Source organism: Morone saxatilis, unplaced genomic scaffold (genome assembly GCF_004916995.1).
Source record: "Morone saxatilis isolate NCDOM2014 unplaced genomic scaffold, NCSU_SB_2.0 Contig2, whole genome shotgun sequence".
Taxonomy (NCBI): Eukaryota; Metazoa; Chordata; class Actinopteri; family Moronidae; genus Morone; species Morone saxatilis.
The window spans coordinates 7,471,095-7,499,052 of NW_023339762.1; the positions used below are offsets into that span (position 1 = coordinate 7,471,095).

The 27,958-nt window shown below is 40.2% G+C and overlaps 1 protein-coding gene across 5 annotated transcripts in view; it reads left to right on the forward strand.

Annotated features, from left to right (window-relative positions):
• Positions 1-8,228: 8,228 nt before the first annotated feature.
• The window catches only part of kif21a (kinesin family member 21A), a 27,708-nt gene continuing 7,978 nt past the window's right edge, over positions 8,229-27,958 (forward strand). The window contains exons 1-27 of one of the 5 annotated variants that reach the window (XM_035664703.1): positions 8,229-8,489; positions 10,222-10,404; positions 11,409-11,549; positions 12,258-12,389; positions 12,482-12,652; positions 13,134-13,249; positions 13,718-13,913; positions 14,045-14,234; positions 14,330-14,396; positions 15,127-15,330; positions 17,205-17,292; positions 17,381-17,495; positions 17,884-18,072; positions 18,689-18,888; positions 19,588-19,695; positions 19,780-19,848; positions 19,972-20,117; positions 20,554-20,698; positions 21,448-21,642; positions 21,897-21,998; positions 22,434-22,599; positions 23,232-23,252; positions 24,012-24,069; positions 24,175-24,229; positions 24,328-24,530; positions 25,180-25,305; positions 26,756-26,887. In XM_035664703.1, coding sequence (XP_035520596.1) covers positions 8,229-8,489; positions 10,222-10,404; positions 11,409-11,549; positions 12,258-12,389; positions 12,482-12,652; positions 13,134-13,249; positions 13,718-13,913; positions 14,045-14,234; positions 14,330-14,396; positions 15,127-15,330; positions 17,205-17,292; positions 17,381-17,495; positions 17,884-18,072; positions 18,689-18,888; positions 19,588-19,695; positions 19,780-19,848; positions 19,972-20,117; positions 20,554-20,698; positions 21,448-21,642; positions 21,897-21,998; positions 22,434-22,599; positions 23,232-23,252; positions 24,012-24,069; positions 24,175-24,229; positions 24,328-24,530; positions 25,180-25,305; positions 26,756-26,887 — 3,779 coding nt within the window. The remainder of the gene's footprint in view (positions 8,490-10,221; positions 10,405-11,408; positions 11,550-12,257; positions 12,390-12,481; positions 12,653-13,133; positions 13,250-13,717; positions 13,914-14,044; positions 14,235-14,329; positions 14,397-15,126; positions 15,331-17,204; positions 17,293-17,380; positions 17,496-17,883; positions 18,073-18,688; positions 18,889-19,587; positions 19,696-19,779; positions 19,849-19,971; positions 20,118-20,553; positions 20,699-21,447; positions 21,643-21,896; positions 21,999-22,433; positions 22,600-23,231; positions 23,253-24,011; positions 24,070-24,174; positions 24,230-24,327; positions 24,531-25,179; positions 25,306-26,755; positions 26,888-27,958) is intronic. The other 4 variants (XM_035664699.1, XM_035664700.1, XM_035664702.1 and 1 more) reach the window with 4 other exon arrangements.

Sequence of the window (27,958 nt, forward strand, 5' to 3'; positions counted from 1 at the left end):
TTGACAGTTTAAGAGGATTTTTTTTCTCTATCTGAATTATAATGCATATATAACTGATTTGGGGCTATATTGACTAAGTTAAAGTTTGTCGGCTTCCATGAAAGGTCTGTTTTAGCATTTGTCATAATTTTGGTATATTTTTTTTTAAGATAAATTACTGGTTCTGATTTAAAATTGAAGCACAGCTGAATTAAAACTACAGATACACTGAGGTATTTTTTTAACTGATGCAGCAATAGATGCTGAAAAAAGGCCTTAACACTTGACCCAGGGCTAACTCTCTTTTCCAACTCAGCTTTAGGCTAATTATTAATATTTCATATCCTCTAAACAGGAGTTGGATGTTTAACCCAGACTGAGTTGGCGGCTTTGTGCAAACACAGACAAGAATAATTGTGAATGAATAAATCGAGCCCCCAAAACGTTGTGCCTCATTCAGCGGTCGGGCTGGCAGTGAATTACCCTCATCCTGGAGTCTTTGATGGGCGGCAGGATGCTGAGCCAGTCTGTCTCCGTGATGCCCCTCCTCCTGACATCTTTTAGTCAGCCAGACCGGCATTATATCCTGCTGGGATCGGATTATGACTTTAATTCTTGGCTTCCATTATCGGTCACCATGGCAACCACATCCTTCATGTCACGCAGAGTACAGACTGTACAGACAAAACGACATATTGCTACAATATTAGAAAACATTGAATCTCCACAGATAGAGTTTGAGCTTTTCTATCCGTGATGGCCTTGTTCTGGACGCACAGATTGCACGTGCTTGTGGTTTTCCTGCAGCTCGTTTATGGTCGGTGTTCAGCGAGAGTAGACGGGGCTCTCGGCTCTTTGTCTGGTGCGGTAGGTGGTCCCGTCTGGCTGAATGGGCAGAGCATGAAACCACTTCTAGCAGGGTTTGTAGTCCTAAAAATGGACCGTTTCATTGTGTCTTCTGTAAGGCACTTTAAAAGCATCCACCAGAGCTGCAGAGGATCTTTGTCATGCATTTATGCTGCACCGGTTCTGCAGATAGATTTCTTTGAAATTCTGTATAGTTGGGCCTAAGTTTTCTTCTCTTTTTGAATATTTTATTTTTTTTTTACTAGGCAGTTCAATTCGCGGCTGTAGCCAAACTGCAGTAGTCAGCAAACATGTTGTGAACACCAGACTGCATATTAACATCCACGTCTGTATATTAATATCCTGCATCTGCACAGTTAGCTGCCTCACTCGTCTCAGAATACACACAGGCTTTAAGTCTTTGAAGTTTTGTGAAACCCAGATATTATTCCATCTCCTACAGTCTTCTTTCTCTTTAAACCTGCACCCAACCCCCTCATTTACAAATCAGTTGAGCTCTGCTGCACTAATCTCTATACTGCAGAGGTGATTTCTTGCATATACGTGTAACATGCACCCACTGCCAGCATGCCGTGCCTTTATATGCCTTACAAAAAAATGAAAGCCAGACCTCACAATACTGTGCCATACTCATATGCAAGTTAGAAACACGGGTTTTAAGAAGAGACTTGAGAGGATATTTCTGATTGTTGTGTAATGGTAGTCTAATAATTTTACTGTACTGTATGTTTGGTTTTGATGTCATTTTATAGTGTTGGTTCTTCCTGATATAGGGATCCTCTCTCTTGTGCCGTTTGAAAGAGGTTTTCTGTGCCCCCCCCGGACTGTATTTTTCAAACTTGCCTCACCCAAGGACAGCTGTGCAGGGTTTGTCATTTCAGGACAGTGATTGACAGGAAGATTAGACAAACAACAGCAAAGAGCTGCAGAGGCAGTTAAGCACATGCTCCTGCAATTTGCAACTTACCTGACCAGTTCCAAATTGTCCTCTTGTGCTAAAGCAAAAACTAAACCCCACCCTTCAGGCACATGATGTCTTGTTTAAAATGTTTTTTTTTTCCTTCTTCTAATGTGTCCTACAGTGAGTGACAGATGAGAAAGGAAATAGATGAAGGCTGGTGGCTTTGGAGCAATCACCTGCCTATCAAAGCTACTCTTTTCCTGCTGCCTCACTACCATTACAACCACAAGCAGGCATGTACAGTATAGAGGCCGCCCTGCAGTGTGTGGCAACGAGCCAAGTGTGTGACACTCTTTCTCTCTTATTACCTTTCCTTTCTTCTGCACCCGTTCTTTCTCTCCATCCTTTGCACTTGCTTAATTGTCTCCTCTATGAAGGACAGTGAAATGTTATGCTTTAAAGTAGAGTGGGCAGCTCCGTGCCAGGTGACATCATCCCAAGCTGCCGCACTGCTGCTCTCAGCAAATCTCCACATGAAGATCTGTCCTGTTTACTCTCCAGACTGCAGTGACCACTGGATGTGGAGCTTTGGCTTTTGTGTGTGTGTGTGTGTGTGTGTGTGTGTCTTTGATTTTTGGCCTTGTGTGCATGAACAAAGGTTGCTCTGAATCTTGTGTTCTCCTCGTCTTTATCTAAGCAATAGCCAGCACCTCTGCAGTACAGCTCTCCGCCTGCGAACACAAAGTGGTGCACAAACCTAAGTCACTGTGGAAGAACTATGGCTTGTCATGAGATGTCATGCAATTATTGAAATCAACATAATTCATGTATTATATTCATTCTTTAATCAATATATTAGGTGCAATAAAGAAGCAATAGTATATTTACAAAATATGTCAAATGTCAGATGACAGGCTTTAAATAATTCAAAACGGTTCATTTCTTTGTCGTGTTCTTGAGATAGAAACATGAAATACAACCACCAGATATGAAAAGAGTTTCCTGACTACTTATTTAGTTTTTCAAAAATACTTTTTGTTCTGTTGTATGCAAGCATTGCATTTATTTGGTGCCATCGTCTGTAGCACATCCTTAAATCTCATTTTATTTTTTTAAAACATTTCAATATTTACTTGTATTTTTCTTGCTGCCAGATGGATAAGAAGTGTAACTGTAAATGACGCTGGAAGGAGTTCTGCAGTCTCAGACAGGCACACACTTACATCTCTACTGTAAATCCTTCCCCCCATCCCTCGCAGCGACGCGTGGCATCCATAATGATTGATTGAGCGCAGTAAGGAGGTTTGATGGGGGTTGGAGGGATTGGTGGGTGTGGTAGCAGGTTTGGGTGTGCTCTGGTGTTCATAGCTGAAACAACAGCACAGAAACAAGCTGTGAATGTGCAGTTTTTTCTAGAACGTACAGATAAAACAAATCCTCTTTAACTGCTGTGTTTTAGTGATTTTTATTGTCCCCAAACTGTCATCGTGTTGAGAATCAGTTTAATATAGAGCCGTCTTGTGTTTGTACCTGAGTCCGTTGCTGGCTGACTATAGCCAGGCAACAGGTTGCTGCTGCAGAGACGTCATCACCCTTAACCCTGACCCTCACCTGAACTCTGACCTCCACCCCCCTCTTATGCTCAAAATCTGTAGCCCCTAAAATAGACAAGTCACCACGCACTGTTACACCTTTTGTATTGATACAGTGATGCTCAGTTTACTTGATGTGCATTTTACAAAATTTGACTTCAATCATGATTGATGATAATCAATTAAATCTATTGAAATAGCTGCAAATTCAGCCAGTTCTGAAAATGTTTATCAATATTAATTGACACACAAAATGTTCAAATCCACGGAGTGCTTACATTTCCCTTTTAATCACCTATATTTTACAAAATAAATCTGCTCAAAGTGAATGATCTTATTTAGTTTGGTAAGGGGTGGGCCAATATGGTTGAATATTTTTCAGATTTTCCTCCAATGTGTAAAAGAAAACAAGTCCTTTTTTTTTAATTAAAATGTGATTGATCATTCTCTTGGATGACACAATGTGGAATAAGCCATGCTACAACACAGTACATCTGGAAGTTGACTGTATTTAAAATCTCATTCTTAATTCTTGTGAAAAGAACTTAAAAAAAAAAACTTAAAACCTTGGAAATTCTATTGTAAATATTGAATACTAAACTATCTAATATTAATATTTGCATTAATGAGAAACTAATCTCCTCTAAAACCCCGATGGTACAGTAAGTTAGTAAGTCTCACTGTTACCATGCAGATGAAAAAAGAGTGAATTTGGGAAATGCCATCAGATTCCCGGGTGTGAAAGTACTGTGGGAGAGACAGACAGGATTACACACCCAATTAGTGAGCTAAATTGTCTGAAAGACCCCCCTTGTGGCTACTAGAGAGGATTAGATTTCTGGAACACCAAGGCGACGTGTAATTGGTTGAATATGGTGAATTTGAAATGGAAGCTAATTGATTTTCTGTCTGGGATCACGTTTATTGTTTCGTTAGAATAACAAACACCGTGAGATCCAAACAGTGGAACACGAGCTCTGCAGACTGCGGAGGATTAAAGAGATTTGTTATTGTATGCTGGTTCACCAAGGCTTTGCACTCCAACGATTGTCTTTTGAGTAGCACATCCAGACAGCTACTCTCATCATACCTGAAGGCTGCTCAGTGCTGTGACAGTTGTGTTGTTACCTCTGCAGCAGATGCTTATTGAGGGAAATGACTACTACTACGTACTATCGCCTTGAGGAGATCTTCCCAGCTACCTCAGGATTCAGGATGCAAGGGCGTACTGTAGGTGTGCATATGGACAGTAGGGACTACCAATATTTGCAAGACAGAGCACTACACGCCACAAGCTGCAACCGGCTGTGTCTGTGTGTCTTCGGCTGATGATTTGGCGCTCTGCTACTGCTACGTTCTTATGTGAGCGCTCTGATTAAGAAATCTATTCTCTGGTTTTGAAACAGCCTTAAGCTTGTGTCCATAAATATGTTTTTCTCTCACCGCATTCAGTGCTTCATTCCAGCGCTCCCTAGCACCCTGCACCCACCTTACAGGACAGAGGAAACATCATATTTTGGTTTCCGATGTACATTTTTAGACGTCTCTAATGGAGTTCAGGATTTATCACGAGGACCACTGCTTTATTTTATTTTATTGTTGTTCTGTCCGTACCAATGTTGAGACCTAACCTATCCCCTTTGGGCTACGATTATCTGGTTATATTCCCTCTTCATTAAAGCTGTAAGATCTTTTGAATACTCCACTCCACTCCTGAAACCTCAGTTTAATTAACCACAGTCATTCAAAATATATGGCATTTGTTGTGTTAAATAGCACCTCAGGCTTCATGTTTTATTTCATAAAGTTTCATTTATTTATGTCCATGCCTGTTATGCCAATAACCACAGTACAATCAAAGAAAAAAAGATGTAAATCTTCTAGGTAATGTAACATGCTTTCAGTATAATGTGCACCTAATTTACTTTAACCTAAAGCTTATTTTGTAGTTGTACTTTACAGTTTTGGCTGCTGCTGCTGTATAATTACATTCAAGGTGGTTTGATATTTTTTGAGACCAAAGTGCAGGAGTCATGACCTCCAGGCAGGGCATTACTTCTCCTCCCTTGCCTCCGTCCAGCCGTGTAATCCTGCAGCCGTGGTGTTGGTGTCAGTGCTGGGATCCGGTGTCACACAGACGGACACAATGGCCACACTGTACTCCCCTCACAGCATTGTTCTCCCCTGAACTTGGAGGCACAATGAGGCCCTTATCCACACAGGACAGAGGGACCGGCAGGCCCTCTGTCAGGTGCTTTTCTTCCATGCTTGTTTCTGAGCTGAACCCATGAGGACAGTTTGTTTAAAATGACGCAGTGATACTTTCTAAAGGATTGACCCACTCGGTCAGAGTCGACCATAATGTGAGGACAGCATAGATGCTAAAATGATTCATTTGCTGCTCCATATTAACACTTGACGTTCCTAACCCGTATCGAACAGTAATTTACTTGCATTGAATAGTTTCCTTCATTCTGTTGCTGTGATGTTACAACACCCTGACAACCAGTAAAGTTGTGGTGACAGCTCAGTATGTTGTGCAAAAATAGATTCCTGCACTCTGCCTTTTGAAGGATATTTATTCAATTATAACAGTTTTCATGTTCTCATCATCTCTAACCAGCTCATACTGCACTCTGAAGGTTACTTTTACCTGCTACCTGCTTTTGGATGGTTATTTTCTGTATGCCTCTCAAAGGTGATTTAGCTGAAATGTGATACTTGTATTAGAAAGTCAAGACAGGGTAATTCAGTGAAGTGACACTTTTCATCGACAACCTTAGGCCTCCGCAATTTGCCAGGATTTTTCTTTTCCACGCTGACATTCAGAAAGTGTTGTCATCTCTATCGTCTTGCATGCAGCCCCTGTCTGTGTGTCTGTCTGTCTGTGTGTGTGTGTGTGTGTGCGTGTTTTATTATTTCTTCACAAAAGAAATAAATGCTTACTTTCTCTGCAGAATGAACACACAGTGCTCCCTCCCCCTATTCTTCCTCTCCCACATCCACAGTAAACATGTTAATCCCTGCCAGCAGATTTCAGTTGGCCAACATTCAGGACAGCATTACTAACATTCAGACATTACAGACAGGTCGACAGACGCACTAAAGCAGTGCACATTAACCCAGCTGGCAGCTTTTATGGGACATAGTATTGGGTCAGAGTAGGATGTTCACCGCACATCTGCAGCAGATGAAAATGAACAAGTATATTCCTGTGATTTAGAATGGTCAGAATAACATTAGTATGTCACGCTTGTCTCTGACACAAGAAGCAGAGGAAGCCAAATGTAGAGCTACTGGAGATGTTCAGTACTTACAGTACATCTGAAGGAGGTTCAGTTAGTGTTTCTAATGGCCGGGTGCCAAAAACTGCTAATGCGTAGCTATAATTACTATGTGTGAACAATCTCTGTCTCCAGTTTACTGCTTAATGAGGCAGTTCCATGATTGTGCTAACCTATTCAGCAGCATAGCTAGAACGATTGTAATGTGATTCACAGGTCTGATACCCACGGTAACCATTGCCAGCAGCTACAGTAACTGTGCCTCCTGTTGAACATTAAAAGGGGACATTCAGGCATGAATTGTTCTTAACTCCCCTGTAAAAATGTGTTGTTTGTTGTTAAGACCTGTTTGTATTCAGATGAAGACTGAGCTTTTAAACTTAAGCACATGAAGATTTTGGTGTGTTTTTTTTATAAATCATCAATGATCGTTGAGAATCCCTACCTAGTTTTCAAAAGATGTACCCCCTGTTGTTGTTTTTAAGGTTTTTATAAGCCCTTTGTTGTATGTAGATAATAAATATTGCTGTTTCTGTATATTGTTTTCTTGAGAAGTTATTTCTTATGGCTATAAAATCAACAAATGGCTTAACAAATGGTCCTCAACACAGAGTTCTGCAGTGGAAGAAGAAATAGGGCTGTCCCGATCAGGTTTTTCTTAACATTGGGTGTCTGCAGATGTGCGTATCTGACATGTATCTGACACACTGAAATAATAGCTGTAGACGTATAAGGTGTGTAAATGATAGTTAGCGTTGGAGTTCAGCGAATCCAGAGAATCAGATTTTGATTGACTTTTTTAGACCATACTGATGATAAAATATGGCTGAATTGGCGCCGATACTGATCCTTAGGACTGGCTTGGGATTTCTCTAGTAACAAATACTTAAGATAACTTTTTGAAGGCTGTCTGTAGTTCAATACTGCAACACTGAGCAGCAATCCCCAAAGGAGCATCAAACCTCAGTGTGTTTTCTAGTGTTTCTGTTTGTTTATTTCTTTACTTCACTGAGTGACTATAATGAACGTTTGATTATACTGTATATAGACAGAGTAAGGACAAAGGTTTCTGCTATGTTTTTATTTACTGATGTGTGTTTGTCACTATTCCTTTTTATTTAATTGAACTCTTATATATTAATTGCAGAACTTTAATTCTTCTCCTATTAACTCCTATTGATTCAGTTTTTTTGGCTCAGTGGATTAGGTGGTGTTGGGGATGTTTTCTGCCTATGCCAGCTGTGTGATGCCAACAGTTTCTATTGTTTTGGGCTGTATTTTTCTTGCCCAGATTGAATCAACATAACATATTAACATAAGCTCTTGCAAATGAGTTATGGGACCCTACAAAGGACAGTTTGTTTTGTAGCAAAAGGGAAGATTAAATATTTAAAATTATTGAGGAATTTGTTTCCTTTTTTATATATGTTTCAAGTATCCTTCATAATGTTTAAACGTATTTTCTTGCCAGGAACCTCTTTTATTTTAAAACACAAAAAAAAATTTTTTATCACACACTTAATAAATAAACAATAAAGTAGAAGGTGTGGCAGATCTGTTGTACTCTATGGCATTTGATTTAAAGGTATACCTAATAAAGTGAGAATGTTCCTCTCATCTGTTTTTTCTTCTGTTCGCTGTAGGATTCGTCCTCAGCTGGCCAGGGAGAAGATAGAGGGATGTCACATCTGCACATATGTGATGCCCGGGGAGCCTCAGGTGATCCTGGGGAAAGACAAGGCCTTCACCTACGACTACATGTTCGACATGGACTCCCAGCAGGACTCCATTTACACCTCCTCCATCGAGAAGCTGATCGAGGGCTGCTTGGAGGGCTACAACGCCACCGTCTTTGCATACGGACAGGCGAGTCTTTGTCCTCAGTATCACAGCTGCAGTGCTGACGGTGCTTAATAGCTGATGTAGGGAAATGGGCTCTGTGCATTTGTGTGTTTGAGGAAACAAATAGAAAGGGGGTGTTTGAGGGATGGAGAGTGTTGACATTTGGGTAAAAGGAGACCAGAGGAGACTTCTGTTGTGGAATTTGAACCTCTGTAACCTTGTATTTGTCCGACCATAGTTTTAAAGGACTAGTTTGACAATTCTCTTTCTTGCACAGTTAGAGGAGAAGACCAATGCTTCCCTCACGTCTGTACACTTAGTATGAAGCTATAGCAAGGAGGTGGTTAGCATAGCTTACAATAAAGTCTAGAAACAAACTTTCATATGTTTAGCCTCAAATCACATTTTTATCTCAGAGGGCTTCATACTCTACACAATGCTCTCAATCTAAACACCCATGATTTGGATAAGAAAAAAAACGGAGGCCTCAGGAAAAGCTGAGGGGGCGGGATTCATTTTACAGGATGAATAAACATGCAATGAGACTACCCAAAAGTCGCAGTTGTAGAATGACAATAGAGCAGTGAATCCCAAACGGTGGTACTTGTACACCAGGGCATACTTTAGCAGTTGTCAAGGGGTATGTGGAAAGTTTCTGGAGTATCTGTGCTAATGTTATTCCCCCTTCTCTTCCACTTCACCCTCCCCCTTTTGTTTTCATCACCACATTCACCACATGGAAATAACATGCAAGTTTGGGCCTCATAACCCCCTTCCTCTCCTACACCTCCCCTAGTGCTTAGGTTGCCGTGGCGACATAACTTCTGCTGTGCAGCACTCACGCAATTCAAAGCGAAGTCAAGTGCACACACACACACACACCTTTTAGACAGCTATACATCTTTAATGTGTGTCCATATTAACCCATATCTCCCCAGTAACTGCTTCTGTCACTGCTGGCCTACTTCTGAAAGCACATTCACACAGACTGCAGTTGGGTTGGCCTGGGTCAGACCTGCTTGCCTCTGTGGCTTTACAGGGACTAATCTAGATTTAGACCGACCCACTCGACTGCGTCACAAGAACTCTGCCTGGTGGGTTGCAGATACAGACAGTAAGGATGTGGAGAGTCCATTTTTTCTCTTTTAAAAGGACTTTGGTTTCTGAAATGTATCATCTTAAACAAGAAACTGAGCAAGAAAGTGCTTTTTCGATTGTGAATGGAAGTTGCATATTTTCAGTTTTTTCTCTGATGACCTGCCTGAACTCTCAGGAAGTTTATTTGTTTATTTGTCGCTATTAGCTTACTGGTAGCTGCTGCTGACGGACACTTCCAGCAGTCCAAAGCTGTACTAGAGAAATGTGCCCAACACTGCCCCAGTGCTTAAAGAGATGGCAGGGTGAACTGAAGGGCCAATATAAGACAAATAAGGATGTTTCTGAAGAGTGAATCATGTAAAGCTACTCTAGTGCAGTCTCAGACTAAGAATATCACATTAAAATAGATGGACACATACATTTAGCAAGTAAATCAGAACTGTAACAATAATAATTCTTTATTTGTGTTGGTCTGTCCAAAAGCTGATACACATAGTGTGTACACGGCAGAAGCAAAATACACTACATGGCCAAATGTATATGGACGTACTAAATTGTGCTCTTTTTCATGGTTTGGGCTAAGACCCTTTGTTCCAGCTGGGGGAAGTCTTAATGCTTCAATATACAATGATGTTTTACATTTTCTCCTCCCATCCAGACGGGTTCAGGGAAGACCTACACCATGGGGACGGGCTTTGACGTCAACATTGCCGATGAGGAGCTAGGTATCATCCCCCGTGCCGTTCACCACCTCTATAAGGGCATCGAGGAGCGCCGACAGGCCGCCCAGGAACAGGGACGCCCTGTACCTGAGTTTAAGATAAATGCCCAATTCCTTGAGGTACCCACCTGCTTTCACTGGATCATAAATAGTATTTTTTTTATTTTATCTGCTTCTTTAAGCTAAAAATGTTGAACTAAATAAAGCTAACAAAATATAATCTTTCTCTCGCTACCATTAGGAGAGGCTTTACAGAGATGTCATGGGTCAGGCTTATATTGTTGACACTGCTCGTTTAACAAGCTTCGACACCAGCGCTCCATCATTTGAAAACATCCACACTGACAATTGAACTGCAGCAGCTGTCATCGGGGGGTTAGGAGCCGTTGGGGGGTGGTGTCTCAGTCTGGACAGAAAGAGTTAACAGGAATGGTGTGAGTAGACAGTTGTGCCGGTCCATCATACCGTGACAATGTTTAAACTGCTAGAGAAGACCTGGAGCCAGAGGGGTGGATGAGTTGTGACTAAGAAATATTACATTTCACATATTACACTGTCCCCAACAGTTACTATTCATATTCTTTAAACTTTACCCTTTTTGCATGGTTTATATTTCCCAAGATTTTCTTGCCAGAGCTTAAGTCTGGTTTTCATTATCTTGTCTTAATGGGTTTTAAAGGACAAAGAAATATAAGATTTTACTGCCTGTTTTGCTTTATTTAGTAGTCGGTGAGAAAACTGCTATTGACAGTGGATGATGAAGATTGGCTGAGGCCAATAACTCCTAAATACTTCTGTCTGCTACTAATAAAAGTATACCTAGCCCTTATATATTTTTTCTAGCACTACTGTATCACACTTAATGGCTGAATATCATCAGTTCACTGTTTTATTATGCAGATCAGCAAGGGCATAAACAAGGAGAAAACGTATCTCCCTCACATTTTATAATCCTAATTTTGGAGCCCTCACTCGCTTTAACAACTGCATTAACAATACAGAGGTTTATGTAGCATGTATACTGGTCCTAAATGTTGTGTGTTCAATGTTTTGAATTTGATAGCTTCAGATATTCTTTAAGTGATGTATCTAGCTCGTAATTGTATTATTGTGGCTCCCTATAGCTTTATAATGAGGAAGTTCTGGACCTGTTTGACTCCACACGAGACATGAAGCAGAAATCTCACATCAAGATCCATGAAGACGCCAATGGGGGAATCTACACAGTAGGAGTGACCACACGGACTGTGTCCTCCGAGGCTGAGGTAAAGGAGTGTGTGTGTGTGTGTTTAACAAACGTCTCACCCATTGTACCTGCCAATATTGATGCAGTAGAGTTTGAATATATTCTAGAGACTATTGGTGCATAAGTGCCTGATTACTGAACTAAGATGAGCCTTTGAGGAGGACTTCGTCGCTGTTCAAATAACAACAACGTTGTGTGTGGATGATTTTTCAGATATAGAAGGCCAAGCCATTCACTTAAAATATCAAATAATAATTCAAGCTCAAACATTCATCAGTCAACTTTGTTAGTGGATATCTGGTTCTCAGACAGACAGCATTATATTTTATTTATTTTTGTTTTCTTTCTTATTTTTCATTGTTGTTTAAGTGAATGTTTTTGCCTAATTTTTTTGGTGAACAACTTTTTTATTGCTTTTTAAAGGTCCGATAGGGTTAAAAGGTACTGTTTTTGCCTAATTATTAAAAGCAGATTTGGATTCATTCTGAAATGTAATATTGAATGATTGAATTTTTTATTTTATTAATGGATCTATAGTCTTGAACATGAACCTCTTTGCCACCACAAGCCCTTTACAAATACGCTTTTATTCATTTATTATTCATGTATTATTAATTCCTGAACTGTTTAGGAACGCTATGAGTATTTTATGTTGGAGTTCCCTCGCTGTATCAAAGTGAGTTCAACCAGTGTGTTAATATTTGAAGATCTTTCTCTGCCTGTTCAGATGATGCAGTGCCTGAAGCTGGGGGCTCTGTCTCGCACCACAGCCAGCACTCAGATGAACGTCCAGAGCTCTCGCTCCCACGCCATCTTCACCATCCACCTGTGCCAAGTTCGCGTCTGTGCCTCTGACAATGTTCGTATATAGTCTAATTTAAAAACTACATGGATACTACAAGCACAATGCTTTGTAACTAACAGTGTTTGTTTTTTGTAATTGTCACACAGCAAGAAACTGAGACTGATAACAGAGTCTCCAACGGAAACTCTGAGATGGATGAGTACGAGACTCTGACAGCCAAGTTTCACTTTGTTGACCTGGCCGGTTCTGAGAGGCTGAAGAGAACTGGAGCGACTGGCGATCGAGCCAAAGAGGGCATCTCCATCAACTGTGGACTGGTGAGCTTTTCCGTCCTCTGCACGACTCCAGCAGGATTAGTAAGGTCACTTTGTGGCGCAGAGAAGCCAGAGCCACTGACATTCTATATACTGAGTTTGACTGCCATCTAGTGGCAGAATTTCATACACGTCCATCATGCACTCAGGACACATAGGTCATCAACCATGCAACAGAAACATACTGCACAGAAGGACAATCCTATAATCATTTTGGCACGATGTACTGAACTTTTTAATGTGATCTCTTCTTTTTTTACCAAACAAAATTCATTTATTTGAAACCAGTGAATTTAGATGTGTTGATTGCAGAAAGACTAAATTAAACTTCTGCTGCAGTGTCAGTGTTCTTTGTAATGAACACATGCTAAGTATTGTAAATCATTTGTAGGATTTTATTTGTCACATTTCAGGATTTGGTCTATTTACTTATAGAATATTTTGAGATGTATTTTCCACTGTATATTCCTCTCCGTTGCTGCAGCTCGCTCTGGGGAATGTAATCAGTGCTTTGGGTGACCGAGGCAAACGTGCCTCACATGTGCCTTACAGAGACTCCAAACTCACCCGACTGCTACAGGACTCATTAGGAGGAAACAGGTTGGTGGACAACTGGTTTCACATTTTTTCTCAAGTACTATCTGTAATTTAGTTAGTAAACTTCTTGGACTCAGAAGTCTTGGTGGTCAGGTTTCAAATACAAATACTTTTTTATAAAGGAACATAAAAAGGATCTTCAATATAAAGTTTAAAATGTTTATTGGATGATCTTATCTCATCATAAATTAAGAAATAAAAACCCAATAGCATTTCTTAGTAAAGCATATGCAAAACAGTGGGGGGAGTATATAATATTACAATATTGCATGCCAACTATTGTTATATATCCATTGGTTAGGAACAGGAAGAATATTCCCAAAAACTGGAACTTTTAACACAGCTGGAAGTCATTAGGAGTGTACCAAAATTAGAATATTAAGTTTCACAGTGCAAAAGTACTTTCTTGAGCAGTCAGAATTTTGTAATTGAACCAAACACTAATAAATATCTGACTTCATCTTGTCTCAGCCAAACAGTGATGATTGCGTGCATTAGCCCATCTGACCGTGACTTCATGGAGACACTGAACACATTGAAGTATGCCAACCGAGCCCGGAACATCAAGAACAAGGTGATGGTGAACCAGGACAAGGCCAGCCAGCAGATCAGCGCTCTGAGGACGGAGATAGCTCGACTGCAAATGGAGTTAATGGAGTACAAGACAGTAAGACGAGAGGAGTTCAAGGGGCAGGGGGTGCATTGAAAATATGTAATAAAAAGATTAACCAGGGAATATTTCATGTCAAATGGTAACAAGGTGTCCTCTGTATTGCCTCCTCCTCCTCCCCCCTGCAGGGTAAACGCATGGCAGGTGAAGACGGTGTGGAGAGCTTCAGCGACATGTTCCACGAGAACTCCATGCTGCAGACAGAGAACAGCAACCTAAGGGTGAGAGTGAAGGCCATGCAAGAGACCATCGATGCCCAGAGGGCGCGGCTCACCCAGCTGCTCAGTGACCAGGCCAACCAGGCCCTCACCAGGGCAGGTAGGTTGGAGCCTGCAGACTCAAAAAGTATTTTGTGTATTGGCACATTTATAATAAAAAACATCTCATCTAAAATTGTCTTGATTCACTTCCAGGTGAAGGTGGAACTGAAGAAATTGGAAACATGATTCAGAGTTACATCAAAGAGATTGAAGACCTCAGGTAAACAACTCTGACTGTAGATTATGTGAAAACTCACTGTGCCCCAATACTAAAACTTTCAAAAACTTTTAACAGAAAGGTGTTATAGTACATAAATACAATACAGTCAAACAGTGACTATTGAATATTACTGCCAACTGTTTTTCCAAAGATTTAATACTTTATTGTTAGACCAGTGTGAATTTTGTGTCCAGTGTACAACATGTTACAGCTTTCCTACTTTTCCGGTGTGAATGCAATGCATACTCAAAGCCTTAGATGAAGTATGTTGTATGGAACTGGAACACAATCCCTTGTTAAGATACAGATATACAGTACTTAACCCTTAATCAAGGGCTTCACCTTTCAAATTACTCATATGATGACTTGTAAAATAGCAGTAAATAGTAATAATAGTAAATATAAAAGATGGTTCCTAAACATTGATCACTGATTACCAAAAAAGTGGGTATGAGACCAGAGTAACATTTTTAAATGTGCTGACAGCCCCATCAGCACAAGATGCATCATACTTCAGTTTCTGGTTTAGAGTACTGCTGGAATTGAACAGTCAGAAATATTTACCTCGGTGAGAGACATGAAAAGGTGCAACAGTGAAGGGAGGCAGTTGTGGAATATGCTTTGAGGTTCCTTTTTTAAAATTTTGCACCACATAATATCACAAAAAGTTATAAAAATGAAGGTACATTTTCAAACTCCTCCTGTCTGTGCCCCTTTATTTCACCTTCAGAGCCAAACTCCTGGAGAGCGAGGCTGTAAATGAGCACTTGAGGAAGAATCTGTCTCGCGCCTCCAATCGTCAGTCGTTCTATGGAGGGCCCGGCTCCTTCTCCTCCACGACGCTGGCCCCTGAGAAGGAGACTTCTGACATCATTGAACTCGCCAAAAAAGACCTGGAGAAACTGAAGAAACGAGAAAAAAAGAAAAAGAAAAGGTAATAAGACTGTTGTAGGCATACAGTGTCATTGGTCACTTGGTGTTGTTGCAGGTGTGCATACATTTCAAACTGGAATGGCACATATTTTGTGATTTCGTCCTCATTTTCAAAGGAAGGCATATCACTGAATGCTTCACCCAGAAGTCAGTTTGACTTGTTTACATTTTAATAAGAAATATGGCAACAGTTCAACAGCTTGGAACATGCATATTTAAAGGTCTATGGATCTTTAGTCATGATTTTTAAACTTGGGATACTTGGGCTAAATTATGCTTAAATGATTTATGTGCATTTTTGTTTACTTCAGTTATAGACATGAAACAATTAATAACATGCAAATGTTATATTTGTAATGTGATTAATATTCACTGCAAGGAGGAATTCCTGATGGGAAGCACTGGAGACTGATCAGAGGCTCCAGGTTGAAAATGATCAGAGTTGTGCTGTGGGGCACTTTAGTGGGGATAAAAGGTGGGATTTTCAGTGCAGAGCTTTCTCTGACCATTCTTCCCTCCATTCTTCCTTCCTTCGTTCATCTCTTGCTTCCTTCTCTCGTTTGACCCTTCACCCCTCCCTGAAGACTCCAGCAGCTGTTGGAGGAGAGAGAGAGGGAGGAAAGGGAGGAGGTGGTGGAAGAGGTTGAGGACGCCAGGTTTGTCAGAGCTTCCACCCTCCTGTTGCCATTCCCTTCCTTTGCTTCCCCTAATTCAGCATATTATTTTACTTTTTATTTATTTTGGGCAGGTATTCCCCCAGCTGGAGTGAGACTTGCTATCATAGAAGCACTTCCCTCCATAAACTAAGCCTTTATCTCTCTTTTGGTCTTCTGTGTAAATCCCTGAACTCATTCATTGACAAATCACGCTACATCCTTGCTTTCTATTGCATCTTTTTTATGTTTTTATGTGTAATATTATGAAATTTTCAAGGCCAAGGCTCATAACACTTTTTTTGCTTTTATTAAAACATTCGTCCATTCAGATTATTAGTGCTGAAGGTTTGAAACTTCCTAAAATGTGTTTTGAATGTGCCTTAAGGTTGATTTCACAGAAGGAATATGTATCTTCTTTCATTTATGACAGACTGTTATTCAGCCTTAACTGTATTTAATATTTATTTAATTCCTCTTTTTGCTTTCCTGTGTTAATCTTTCTTTTTGTTTTGGTCACTTTATGCGGATGCAAACACCACATAAACACTGCTAACCCTCTGTGTTTGGATAAAATATTTATCCAACAGATCTGCTTCATGGATTTCACAAATTAATTTTGTTTTGCTCTGCATATTCCTTCCATGTTTTTTTTTGTTTGTTTGTTTGTTTGTTTGTTTTTGGCTTTTCCTGGTTTTGTTCAGACTCTGATGAGATGCCTCTCTTCCTTTGTAAAAAAATATGCTGTCTTTTCCTCAAACAAGCTCATTAAACGGAGCAGCATCGTCTGTGTTCAGCTTTATAGTTCCACATGTCACAAGATATCGCTTAAGGCTCCCTGTATATGTTTTATGGTAAATTGTAAACAAAGCATTTTCTCATAAAAAATGTGTTTACAAACATATCACAGTGAATTAAGTCCTTAACATTTTAAGCTTTGTTGCTACACAGTGGCAAAGTCCGTCAAAAAGCTTGTTTGCCAAAAAGAAAGTGTAATTCATTGGTGAGAACTGTACATTATGTAATTTACTAAACGTAAGCTGTGCCAACTAAAAAAAATGAAACATTGTCTTTACAATGCACAGACATTTAGTTAGACATATCTTTCTTGCTTACATGTGTGTTACAGTACCTGTGGAGGTGTACCATGTGCACCATGTGTTCTACTCAGTAAACATGATAAATGATGTGTTTGATTCTTAACTCTGTCTCAATCTTTCAGTGCCAACAAAGAAGAAGTTCCTGACAATGAGCAAGAAAAGGGCACAGAGAAGGAAATGACAGAGCGAGTCAACGAGGACGCAGAAATGGTACGATTGAAAGCCTCTTGTTTTATCTTTAAATTAAATCGGCATCGAAATATATTAAGGAGTCCCTTCAAATTACATTATCTTGTAGGATGTCCAGGAAGGCAGTGATCATGAGGAAGGAGAAGAGGAGGAGGAGGAGGATGAAGAGGAGATGGATGTGGAGGAGAGCTCAGATGATTCTGACTCAGAGTCTGATGAAAAAGGTGAGGGACAGCGTCTGGTCCCTCTCACCCATTCACCTTAACGGCATGCTGATTCTCCACAAGGGGGAGCTGTTCAATCATTGACAGTCCTGTTTTACACAAATCCACCAGCAACACATAAACTCTTATTTTGGGACTTTTCACGCCTACATTTAGAGCTGACCACGAGTGATCATTTCACCCAAGATACATTAAAGATACAAGACTGACTGCTAAATGCCAAATAAGGAGCGATGACTGTGGCTGTTGTGTTCACTCACATTTAGGCACATGAGCCATCAGGACACTTGTCTTCTTTTTGTAACATTTATACTATAAAATGTAAAATCCTATAAAATGACTATCACTGTGGCTGTGAATACTGAATCTGATCATGTGTGTCCAACAGAGAACTTTCAGGCCGATCTAGCCAACATCACCTGTGAGATCGCCATCAAGCAGAAGCTGATTGACGAGCTGGAGAACAGCCAGCGGCGTCTGCACACACTCAAACAGCAGTACGAGCAGAAGCTGATGATGCTGCAGTGCAAAATCAAGGACACCCAGCTGGAGAGGGACCGTGTCCTCCAAAATATGAGTAAGACAAGGACACCAGACAGGGGAGTCATGTATCGCTCAGTTGAAAGAGTATTGCATTGTACTACAACACTGTGCATCGTTTATCCACTCATGGTCAGGCAGTTTGGATGAAACTGTGGCTTTGGCTTTTAATGTCAGTGCTTTTGATGTGTTTATTTCAGTCTTAAAGAAGAGTATATTTTAGTTCTTGCTTGCCTTGCTTGTATTTGAAAGAATTTATTTCTTACCCCACACATTTGATCTTAGTTTTTGTTTTTTAGTAAAGAAAAAGCACTGCAGACTGTATGTACTTCAGAGAGTCAGCAGTGAATGCTGTCTGCCAGCAGCCTGACCATTTATGTTTATCAGCACTAATTGATCAACGCATTCTCTGATGCAAATTAGATTTTAAAAGCATTAAGGACTGTTTTAGCTTTCTGACAACTGAAGATCAAGTGTTCTGACTGTATAAACCATTAGATGAAAACGTATATGTATTTGCAACGCAGTTCTCTTCCAAGTAAAAGCAATTGTGTTTTGTGCCATATAAACTTTTGTCAGCCATTGTTGTATTCATTTCATTTTATGGATGGATATGATCAGTTTTCCATACATTTTTTGTTGCATACTTTCAGCTTCAGTAGAAAGCGGCACAGAGGACAAGGCTCGTAAAATCAAGGCTGAATATGAGAAGAAGCTGAGCGTCATGAACAAGGAGCTGCAGAAGCTCCACTCAGCTCAGAAGGAGCATGCCCGCCTGCTGAAGAACCAATCACAGTACGAGAAACAACTGAAGAAGCTTCAGATGGATGTGGCGGAAATGAAGAAGACAAAGGTATAATTGTTTGTCTGTGATAATATGTACGATAATACTGGTGGACATTTGAGGTCTCTCTGACTGCTTTGTCTTTTTTTGATAAGTGTTTTACCTGTGTTACCTGCTGCATATTATGTTAAGTATAGAGTTAAGTGTATTTGGAAGGATTTACTTCCATTGGGACTAATATAAAATTGACAGTAGTCAACAAACAGCATTTCAAAGGATGTAGATAAAGTGTCAGGGTTCAAGAAATGCTCCACTAAGCAATAAATAATATATTCATAATATTTCGCAAATCTTATGAGAACTTTCACAACCGAATTATGGGGGGTTTAAAGCTCATCGAATGCCTTGCCTTAACTCATTCACTTGAGAGGGAAAAAACTTATACAGGAAGTAAAGGGTAAAAAAGGATAAAACAAGTATTTTTATTTTTTATCTTCTTACAGGAGTACTCAACTAAATAAAAACCAACAAATCTAACAAAGCCTAATTTCTCTTAAATAGACATTGACATTATTTCACAGTGTTCCCTTTTACAGAATATCATGCTAGAGTCAACATTAATTAAATCAAATGTTTATAAGCTGACATTTTTATCAATTTACTTATTAACTTGTTAAATTAAATCACTTATTTATCTCCCACACAAACATTGACATGTTCTTGATATTTATTGATATAATATAAATATGTTTGATTTGATTGTTCCAGGTCCGTCTCATGAAGCAGATGAAGGAGCAGCAGGAGAAAAACAGGATGAACGAGTCTCGCAGGAACAGAGAAATTGCTTCCTTAAAGAAAGACCAGCGCAAGCAAGAGGTTAGTGTTCTTCAGTGCTATAATTACATCTTAATCAGGCTGTACCATGAGTTTCAATGTCATCATTTAACTGTTGTGTTTCAGCACCAGCTGAAGTTACTGGAGGCTCAGAAAAGGCAACAGGAGCTTATTCTGAGAAGAAAGACAGAGGAGGTGAGCAGCAGCAGAAAAGAATGTTTGTACTGAGAGAATGGATTGTACCAATACATAATATATGCAGAATTGCATTTGGTGTGCTTTTAGTTTTTACTTTTCTGTTTGCCGTGTGTGTGTCAGGTGACGGCTCTGAGGAGGCAAGCCAGGCCAACCTCAGGTAAGGTCATCAGGAAGGTCAATCTCCCAGAACCAGTCCAGGACTCTCCCCACAGACCTCCATCTGGACGCATGTACTCGTCCGGCAACGCTGCTCCCAATGGCACTCGGTGAGTGTCTGTGTGTGTACAGCTGTTTTCATTGCACATTCATGTTTCCAGAGTGGCAAGAAGGAAAGTTTACTAAAAATAGGTATATAGATTTAGATGTGGTATATGTTATGTTATGCTGACTATAATATAAATTTTCTTAAAACCAAAATAGGCTATTAAAATACTGCACATGGTGTTGCATGTTCGTAAGGAAGACACCTGCACTATCATAAGTCAAACCCTGGAAAGGCCACATAAATCTCTGTTTGCACATGGTTGTTTTGCCATTATTACGTTGTATTTCAGTACATAATTTTGCATCAGCAATCTGTTGACCAGCTCTGGAACATGTTCATGAGCTAATTTACATCATCCCTGAATGTGCTTAAAATTGTTAAATCCTCTAATTAAATCAGTCACATTATTGACATTATACATTATATTGTGTGTGCAGGTTTTCCTACAGGCGTACAGTTGGCGTTTACTCCACCAGAGTCGCACGGAATAAATGGCAGTCTCTGGAGCGCCGGATCTCTGATGTCATCATGCAGAGGATGACCATCTCCAACATGGAGGCCGACATGAACCGCCTCCTTAAGGTAAAGCTAAAGCAGCATGTTGTTGTTATATTTATGTTACTGTAACATTAATTACAGAAATAAAGAAGGATAATGACCAGAATGTTATTAGCTTGAGAGCAGCAGGAAATACCTGTGAACAAAGGGTTAGAAAGGGTTAAACCTCTGCCACCCTCAACATCAATACTGTCAAGTGACTAGTCTGAGAGTGTAAGAAACGTGACTCTACTGTATACAGGACATACTGTATAAAGTGTAAATACAACCACAATATACTTTTAGAATAGTAATACACGAAACAGACATATTCATATTAGGTATTCTGCTGTTTATGTTTGATTTTATTTTTCCTGTACAGTCAAATGCCCAAATAGTAGTTACGTATATTCAGTTGCCAGTAATTGTCCATTAATTTCTCTGCTGAATCAAAATGGTCTGACATGAGTCTAATAGATGTCTGTGATATTTCCAGCCTATGAAGCCAGTCAGGGGTGGTTTTGGGGCTTTTTTTGGGACAAATGATGTCTTTAAGGTTTTAATTACTGCTATGTCATCTTGTTCATTATCATCAGTGGGCAACAAAACAAAAAAAAAAAAACTGGCATAACTTTGGCATGAGGGAATCGTTTACGTTGTGTTTTCCTTTTTTTAAAAATAACCTCAAGATCGTGGCTTTGTCCCTTTCTTGTACGTCTGCAGCAACATTTACACACATAGAAATAACTCGATGGGATGAAATCTGTTTAGTCATCGTGTTTGTACCTCCATAGCAACGAGAGGAGCTGACCAAGCGTAAAGAGAAGGTCATCAGGAAGAGGGACCGGTTGGTCAGGGAGGGGCCAGAGGCAGAGAAGGCAATGCTTCCTCTTAATGAAGAAGTGGATGCATTGACAGCCAACATTGACTACATCAATGACAGCATCGCAGACTGTCAGGCCAACATCATGCAGATGGAGGAAACCAAGGTGAGAAGGCCTAAAAATATATTTTGGTTTACTGGCTGGTTAAAAAGATGGATTCAGTAAAATAGATGGAGAATGTCAATGAGCCTTATCTCATTACGCATTTGAACTTTAAACAGCTGGAGTTTCTAATTGACCGAGGTTTTATGTGAAGTCTTCTTAGCAGGTAGTCACTGAGAAATGTAGAGTTTCAGAGAATTTAGTTTCTCACAGAAATCCTTTTAGCTGTATGCATTCACACTGGGTTTTTTTTCCAGGAGGAAGGCGACACAGTGGACGTCTCTGCTGTTGTTGGTTCATGCACCCTGACAGAAGCTCGCTTTCTGTTGGATCACTTCATGTCAATGGCTATCAACAAGGTACCAGGCATAATAATAACTGTCTGTGCTTATGGCTGTTTTACAACTTCTTAGGTACATATCAACACCTCTCTTCCCTAAATCAGGCCATTTTACTTCTGAACATCAACCTGGTCAGGGACTGCAGTAAATTGCCATTCGGTTAAATCTATCACATTTACATTATAAGGACGCCCCTTAGTATACCTGGTTCCTGATACATTGTCTAGTCTTGCTACATTTGCCAATAAAATATTTTTTTTATCATAAAGAAGAAATTAAAGTGTTTTTTTTTTGTACCATTGCTATTGCTTTTACTAAAGATACAGCACATACATATACAAAGATATGTAGTTACACATGCAGTTAGTTTGCCATATGGCAAGATGTGGGTGTGAATTTGGGAGTGAATAACACTATAAACATTGTGTAATGTCTGCGATCTGACCTGCTTAGGGTCTCCAGGCAGCCCAGAGGGAGTCTCAAGTGAAGGTGATGGAGGGCAGGCTGAAGCAGACAGAAATCACCAGCGCCACACAGAACCAGCTGCTCTTTCACATGCTGAAGGAGAAGGCCGAGTTCAACCCGGAGCTTGATGCGCTGCTGGGGAACGCACTGCAAGGTAACAACAGCATTTGTTGGGGTTGAGATAGAAGTGGAGATGAGGACCCGAAACACGGACCAGACCCCTAATTTAACCCAGCCCACCTCCTGGAAGTATCATTAATATCACAACAAGTAGAGTAGATGATGATGGTGATGTTTTTCTTACAAGAGTCAGTTCTGTTTAAAAGTGTAAAATTTGCCATTAAATATGTCTTTCCACCCATCTGTTGCCTAGCATTTGGCTTTTCAAGAAGTGGGCTGGGTAGCTGGTCAGCTGCATGATTGGTCCTATTGACATGCTCTTGCCTGTTGCCTTCTGCTGAATAGAAGCTGGCCTAATTATTATACAACAGATTCTAAATTCCACTGTTAAAATCTGGTACAAAGATCATATTCCTAAAATACAAATTCCTAAAAAAAATGATGTTTTATTGGTTGCAGAGTTTAAAACAACATATCTGTAACGTTTTGTATTGTACATTTATTTTTACCAGCCTCTGTCCAGCAGGATGCTCTATTTACAGTAGCTGCACTTTATTTTCTTTTGTTCCTTTTTTTAGAATTTCGGGGGACTGTGTTTTTGATTTGTGCATTGCCTTTTTTCTGTTCCCCCACGTTTTCTTTTTTTGTTTTCTTATGTTTTTACAGAGCTAGGTAACATCCCTGCTGGTAAGTGAAACCATAATAGACTCTTATCTGTGTTATAAATGCATGGTTCCTTCCCTTTGCACTTTGACAACTAACGAAACATAAAATGAACAGGTGCATGAGGTGCAATGCAACCAGGCTTCCCTCCATCTGTCTGCTGACCTCTCCCTTCCCCTCATCTGGATACACTCTACCTCCTCCTCCTCCTCCTAGCTCACCATGTGCTACAGCCTCCATGCTTTAGCACCCTGCTAACCCCAGACCCTTCCACAGGGACCATACAACATGGATACCTTAGCTCTGTCCGACCCTGTAGGTCAGCTGACACCAACGGGAGCACTGGACTAATGCTTCCTCAGACTCCTCCACCTTGTTGTCTAATATCAGGTCTTTTACCTTTGCCCCAACTTGCCCACACATCTTTCTTTATAACCCTCCCCCAGCTGACTGCTCTCTGACCTCTCCCCTTTTTCGATCCATCGATCCCATTGAGCTCCGTGAGGACCAAGTTTCTGTTTGTCAACAAAACAGCATGGCGCTGCGCTGACATTGTCCTCATCTGCTTCACTTGTTCATCTTTTCTATCCATTTTGCGCAGCCATTTAAAAAAAAAAGTAAGGAACATTGCTTCACCCTATAGTGAAAGTGAGCAAAAAGATAAATTATGCAAGGTGTACTTGCTAAGAACCTTTTTATGAAGTCAAAAGCAATCATCTCAGTCTTATCAGCCAAGTCGGTTTTCTCTCAGCTCTAATATTATTCATTTATGTCATTTGGCAGAAAATGGGGACGACAGCAGCAGTGATGAGTCTGCCCAGAGCCCTTCTGCAGAGGGAAAGTAAGTTTATGTTATGTTGCTGTTGTTATTTGTACTTAAGCGTGTTTTTACAAATGGCTATATGTTTCCTAATACTTGCAAATAAAACTTTTGTATTTGCTCCAGCACCTTGGCATCAGATCTCATAAAACTCTGTGGAGAAACCAAAACCAGAAATAAGGTATTATATGTCTATTATTTTTATGCCTCAGTCTTAGCCTACACTGTTATTTCCCCAATTACTTCCTGTGTTAATTTTGACTTATCTGTGCTGTACAGGCTCGTAGGAGGACCACCACTCAGATGGAGCTGCTATATGCAAACAGTGACTCCGCCCCTGATGCACCCACTGCAGACTTCTCCAGTCCGATGCTGCCGTTGGCTGAAACACCGGAAGGGGGAGGAGACATGGACTCGTCAGGCTCATCAGTCAGGGACTACACAGCTCTCTCCCCTGGCTTTTCCTCTAAAATGGGCAGCATGTAAGTCCAGGCCCAGCACTCTTTTGCTAACACAATAATTACTACTTCCTTCCTGCATGTTTGATGTTGCTGCGACATCCTCTGCTGTATTTGATTTTGTTTCACATTATTCATGAGCATCCTTACATCAAATGGCCATACCGTCTGCCAACTGATGAGTCCTTTGAAGTAAAGCATGTAGAGAGGAGCCGCTATTAACATTTGTATGGCTTATTTATTACTGCCCCCTGCAAAAAGTGCCTTTCTAATTCCCGATTACAGCTTAGTCACACACTGAAAGCAAAAATACTAACCAGACCGCTTTACCTGGCTTGTGAAAGGCCATGCTTCAAACCTACTGTAAGTGCACATTGATTTGTATGTAGTAAAAAAACAGCCTCTTGACTCAGTGATCCATCAGCAAATAAAGTAATAGAATTATACTATAGTGTAGCACCAAATCTACACAGTTTCCTCAGTAGTTACATATGAGCTTGGAGAAGAACCACCACTGTTTTGGGACTTTAAATATCAGGTAACTGTGTTTCTGTGTGTACTGCATGTTCATCTCTTCATAGTTGCCATTATTTTATGTTGGTTTCACATCCTTCTGTTGTTTTATTGTTCTTCTTTGTGTTGTTTTTGGATAACTATGAAACTGAATGATCAGTTCTGGCTCCAGAACTTCGTCAGGGGTGGAAAAGCGAGCTCCGGAGCCTTCCCCGCTCTCTCGCAGGAAGACCTATGACAAGGCACAAGCAGCGACCGACAGGGCAAAGGTCAAGGAGATTAAACAGTAAGAGCTTGTTGCCGGCATTGTGGCTGAAAAGCCGAAAAAAGCGAAATAACTTTACTTCAACTCCACTAATACTCTTCTTCTCGGTTTCCTGCTCTGAAGAAGCATGTGGTCTCAACTTAATCAGAAATGCTCTGTGCCTGGTGTTTGACCTGCCAAGTTCTACGCTGAATTTAAAGTTATTTTGTTCCGACCTAACTTGGATATTATTGCTCTTAATTGAGTCATAATGGAGATGTTTCCTTATTCACTCAAATTCAGTGTTCAACTTGCTAATCAGTCTCTCTGCTGCTGATCTACTGATACACATTTTATGTACTGAGGAAATCACAGTCCTGTCTCTTTCTTTGTCTCGTCAGTTAAAGTGAATAAGATGGACGCAACTAGTATTTACATGCTTAAAAAACTTTGTAGTGCCTGTCATCCTGTCTCAAAATATATAGTACTAGAATTCAGATCAAATGTTGGTGTCAATGATAATATTGAGAATAGTTACTTCAGTGAGTTTTAATATTTTTTAAACTTTTTATGGGAATGAAACACATTTACCTCTGTGCTCTACTTGAAGCAACGTTTACTTTACATTCACATGGCTCTTCAAAACCTTTGAGTATGAGTGAGCTTTTCCATCACTGGTTTGAGAAATGAATTATTTTTATTACATGGTGTTTTGTGATTGCACTGATACAGTGGATTAAACCTAAATCCTCTTGTAAGGATTGTTTTTTTTGTTTTGAATGTTAGCCATTATGGATAGCAGATAGTAGAGACGGACAGGAATGTTGAGGAAAGAGGAGGAAATAACAATTGAACCAGGGATGTGTGGTGTGTGACCACTAAGCTACCAGGACACCCCCTTAAAGGAACCCTTTAGGCTACAACATAGCATTTACTGTTCCACCACCCTCAGGCTGGATGTGACATTTTTTAAGGACAAAAATCGAAGTAGTGTTTTTATTTTTCCAACATCCAACACTGTTGGTTCCTGTTGTGTTCTCATTAGCCTCACGCTACCTTGGCTTTCATTAGCTGCTGATAGAAGATACTTATAAGGTGCATTATGTTACTATTACTTTTCTTGATATCATTTTCATATGAAAAATCAAACCAAATCCGAAACAAATGCTGTAGCTTGACAACATTAAAGTGGGGTCAGGATAGAGGGTGTTGTATGTTGGACAGGTTGTAAAGCCACAGACTGATGAACCTAGTAAACCTCATTGCACAGAACACCTCAGTAATGTCTTCATCATGTCTTCAGATGAGTCTGAAACACTTTCCCATCAAGCTGTCCTGAAAGTTGCTCCTGTATGACGTGAACACAGCATATGCGTCTCCCTTCTGTCCTCATGCAGTCCTCCCACACTCCTGCCAGTAGTGTGTAAACAGCTTAGCACACACATTAATTATGCTGCAGCTTAATTGGCAGCCCTACTGTCTTCCTTCCCAGCACTGTCATCAGGAGCCTGAAAAGCAGCACACCACTTCCTCTCTCCCCTACCGCTCGTCCCAGTAACCACATCGATGTGTTTAGCCGCATGACAGGGTATCTGGGGCGTACTGCAAACATCCTGCAGGATGAGTAAGAACCAGAGATAAGTAAAATTGACACAAGCCTGCCAGAGAGTCAGATTAGAGTTGAGGAGAGATGTTAAGGATGAGTGGGAACATTGCACCCCAAAATCTGTAATTTTGCCAAATGCTAGCCAATGCCTCATTTCCTAAATTACAGTAGATAGCTCCTGTTACTGAGGCATAGATCTGTAGAAGTACATACATTGATTTTGGAGTGTAATGTTGCAGTGTTATAATAAAATCAGTAGCTTTCTCAAGGTAGTAGTATTGCTAGTATTGTTATCATTTTGTTTTTTTCTAGTCTAAGTCATTTAAGTTTAGAAACACACAGAATGTCAGTACAAAGTGGCACTCTAGACCAGACTACTGGTATAGCTTGGTATTGGTATTGCGTGGCCCATTAAATGCACATTATTTATGGTCATTTTGTTGGTCTAAAGATTTGTTTTCCACATTTGCCAGCGGCAGTAAATCAACAGTAAATGTTTGTTTTGTTTTTTATTTTCAATTCAATTTGACTTGTATAGTGCAAATTCATAACAAAAGTTATCTCAGGACACTTCTTCAAATAGCTCCGATCTAGACCGTTGTCCACTTATTGTATTCTCTCTGGATTTGATTTCCTGATAACACACCAGCTAATAATAAACACAGTTTATAGTACAGTTCATAAACTAGTACATAGTTTACTACTTGGTAGTACATTGTGATTTTGGACACTAATCATTTTGCACCATCAACAAAGTCCACAAACCAAACAGCAGCTCTGGATAAGGGCATTCACGTTTTTTGTCCCATCTTAGTTTCTCCTTTGTGCTTGGAAGGTGTGTTTGAAACACCAGAGTTGCTATCTCTAACTAAACAGTTACATGCTACTAAATCCTACACACTGGTCCTTTAAAGCATTGCATTGTGGGATTTTTGGCAAAAAGTAGTCTGCCATGGACACCATTTTCATCCCATTGTGGGTATTTGTGAGGGCAATATATAGTGCATGCACCAATCAGCCATAACATTATGACCACACTGGTGGTCCATGACCCCGTCAACGGTTTACCGCTTTTCCTTCCTTGGAGCA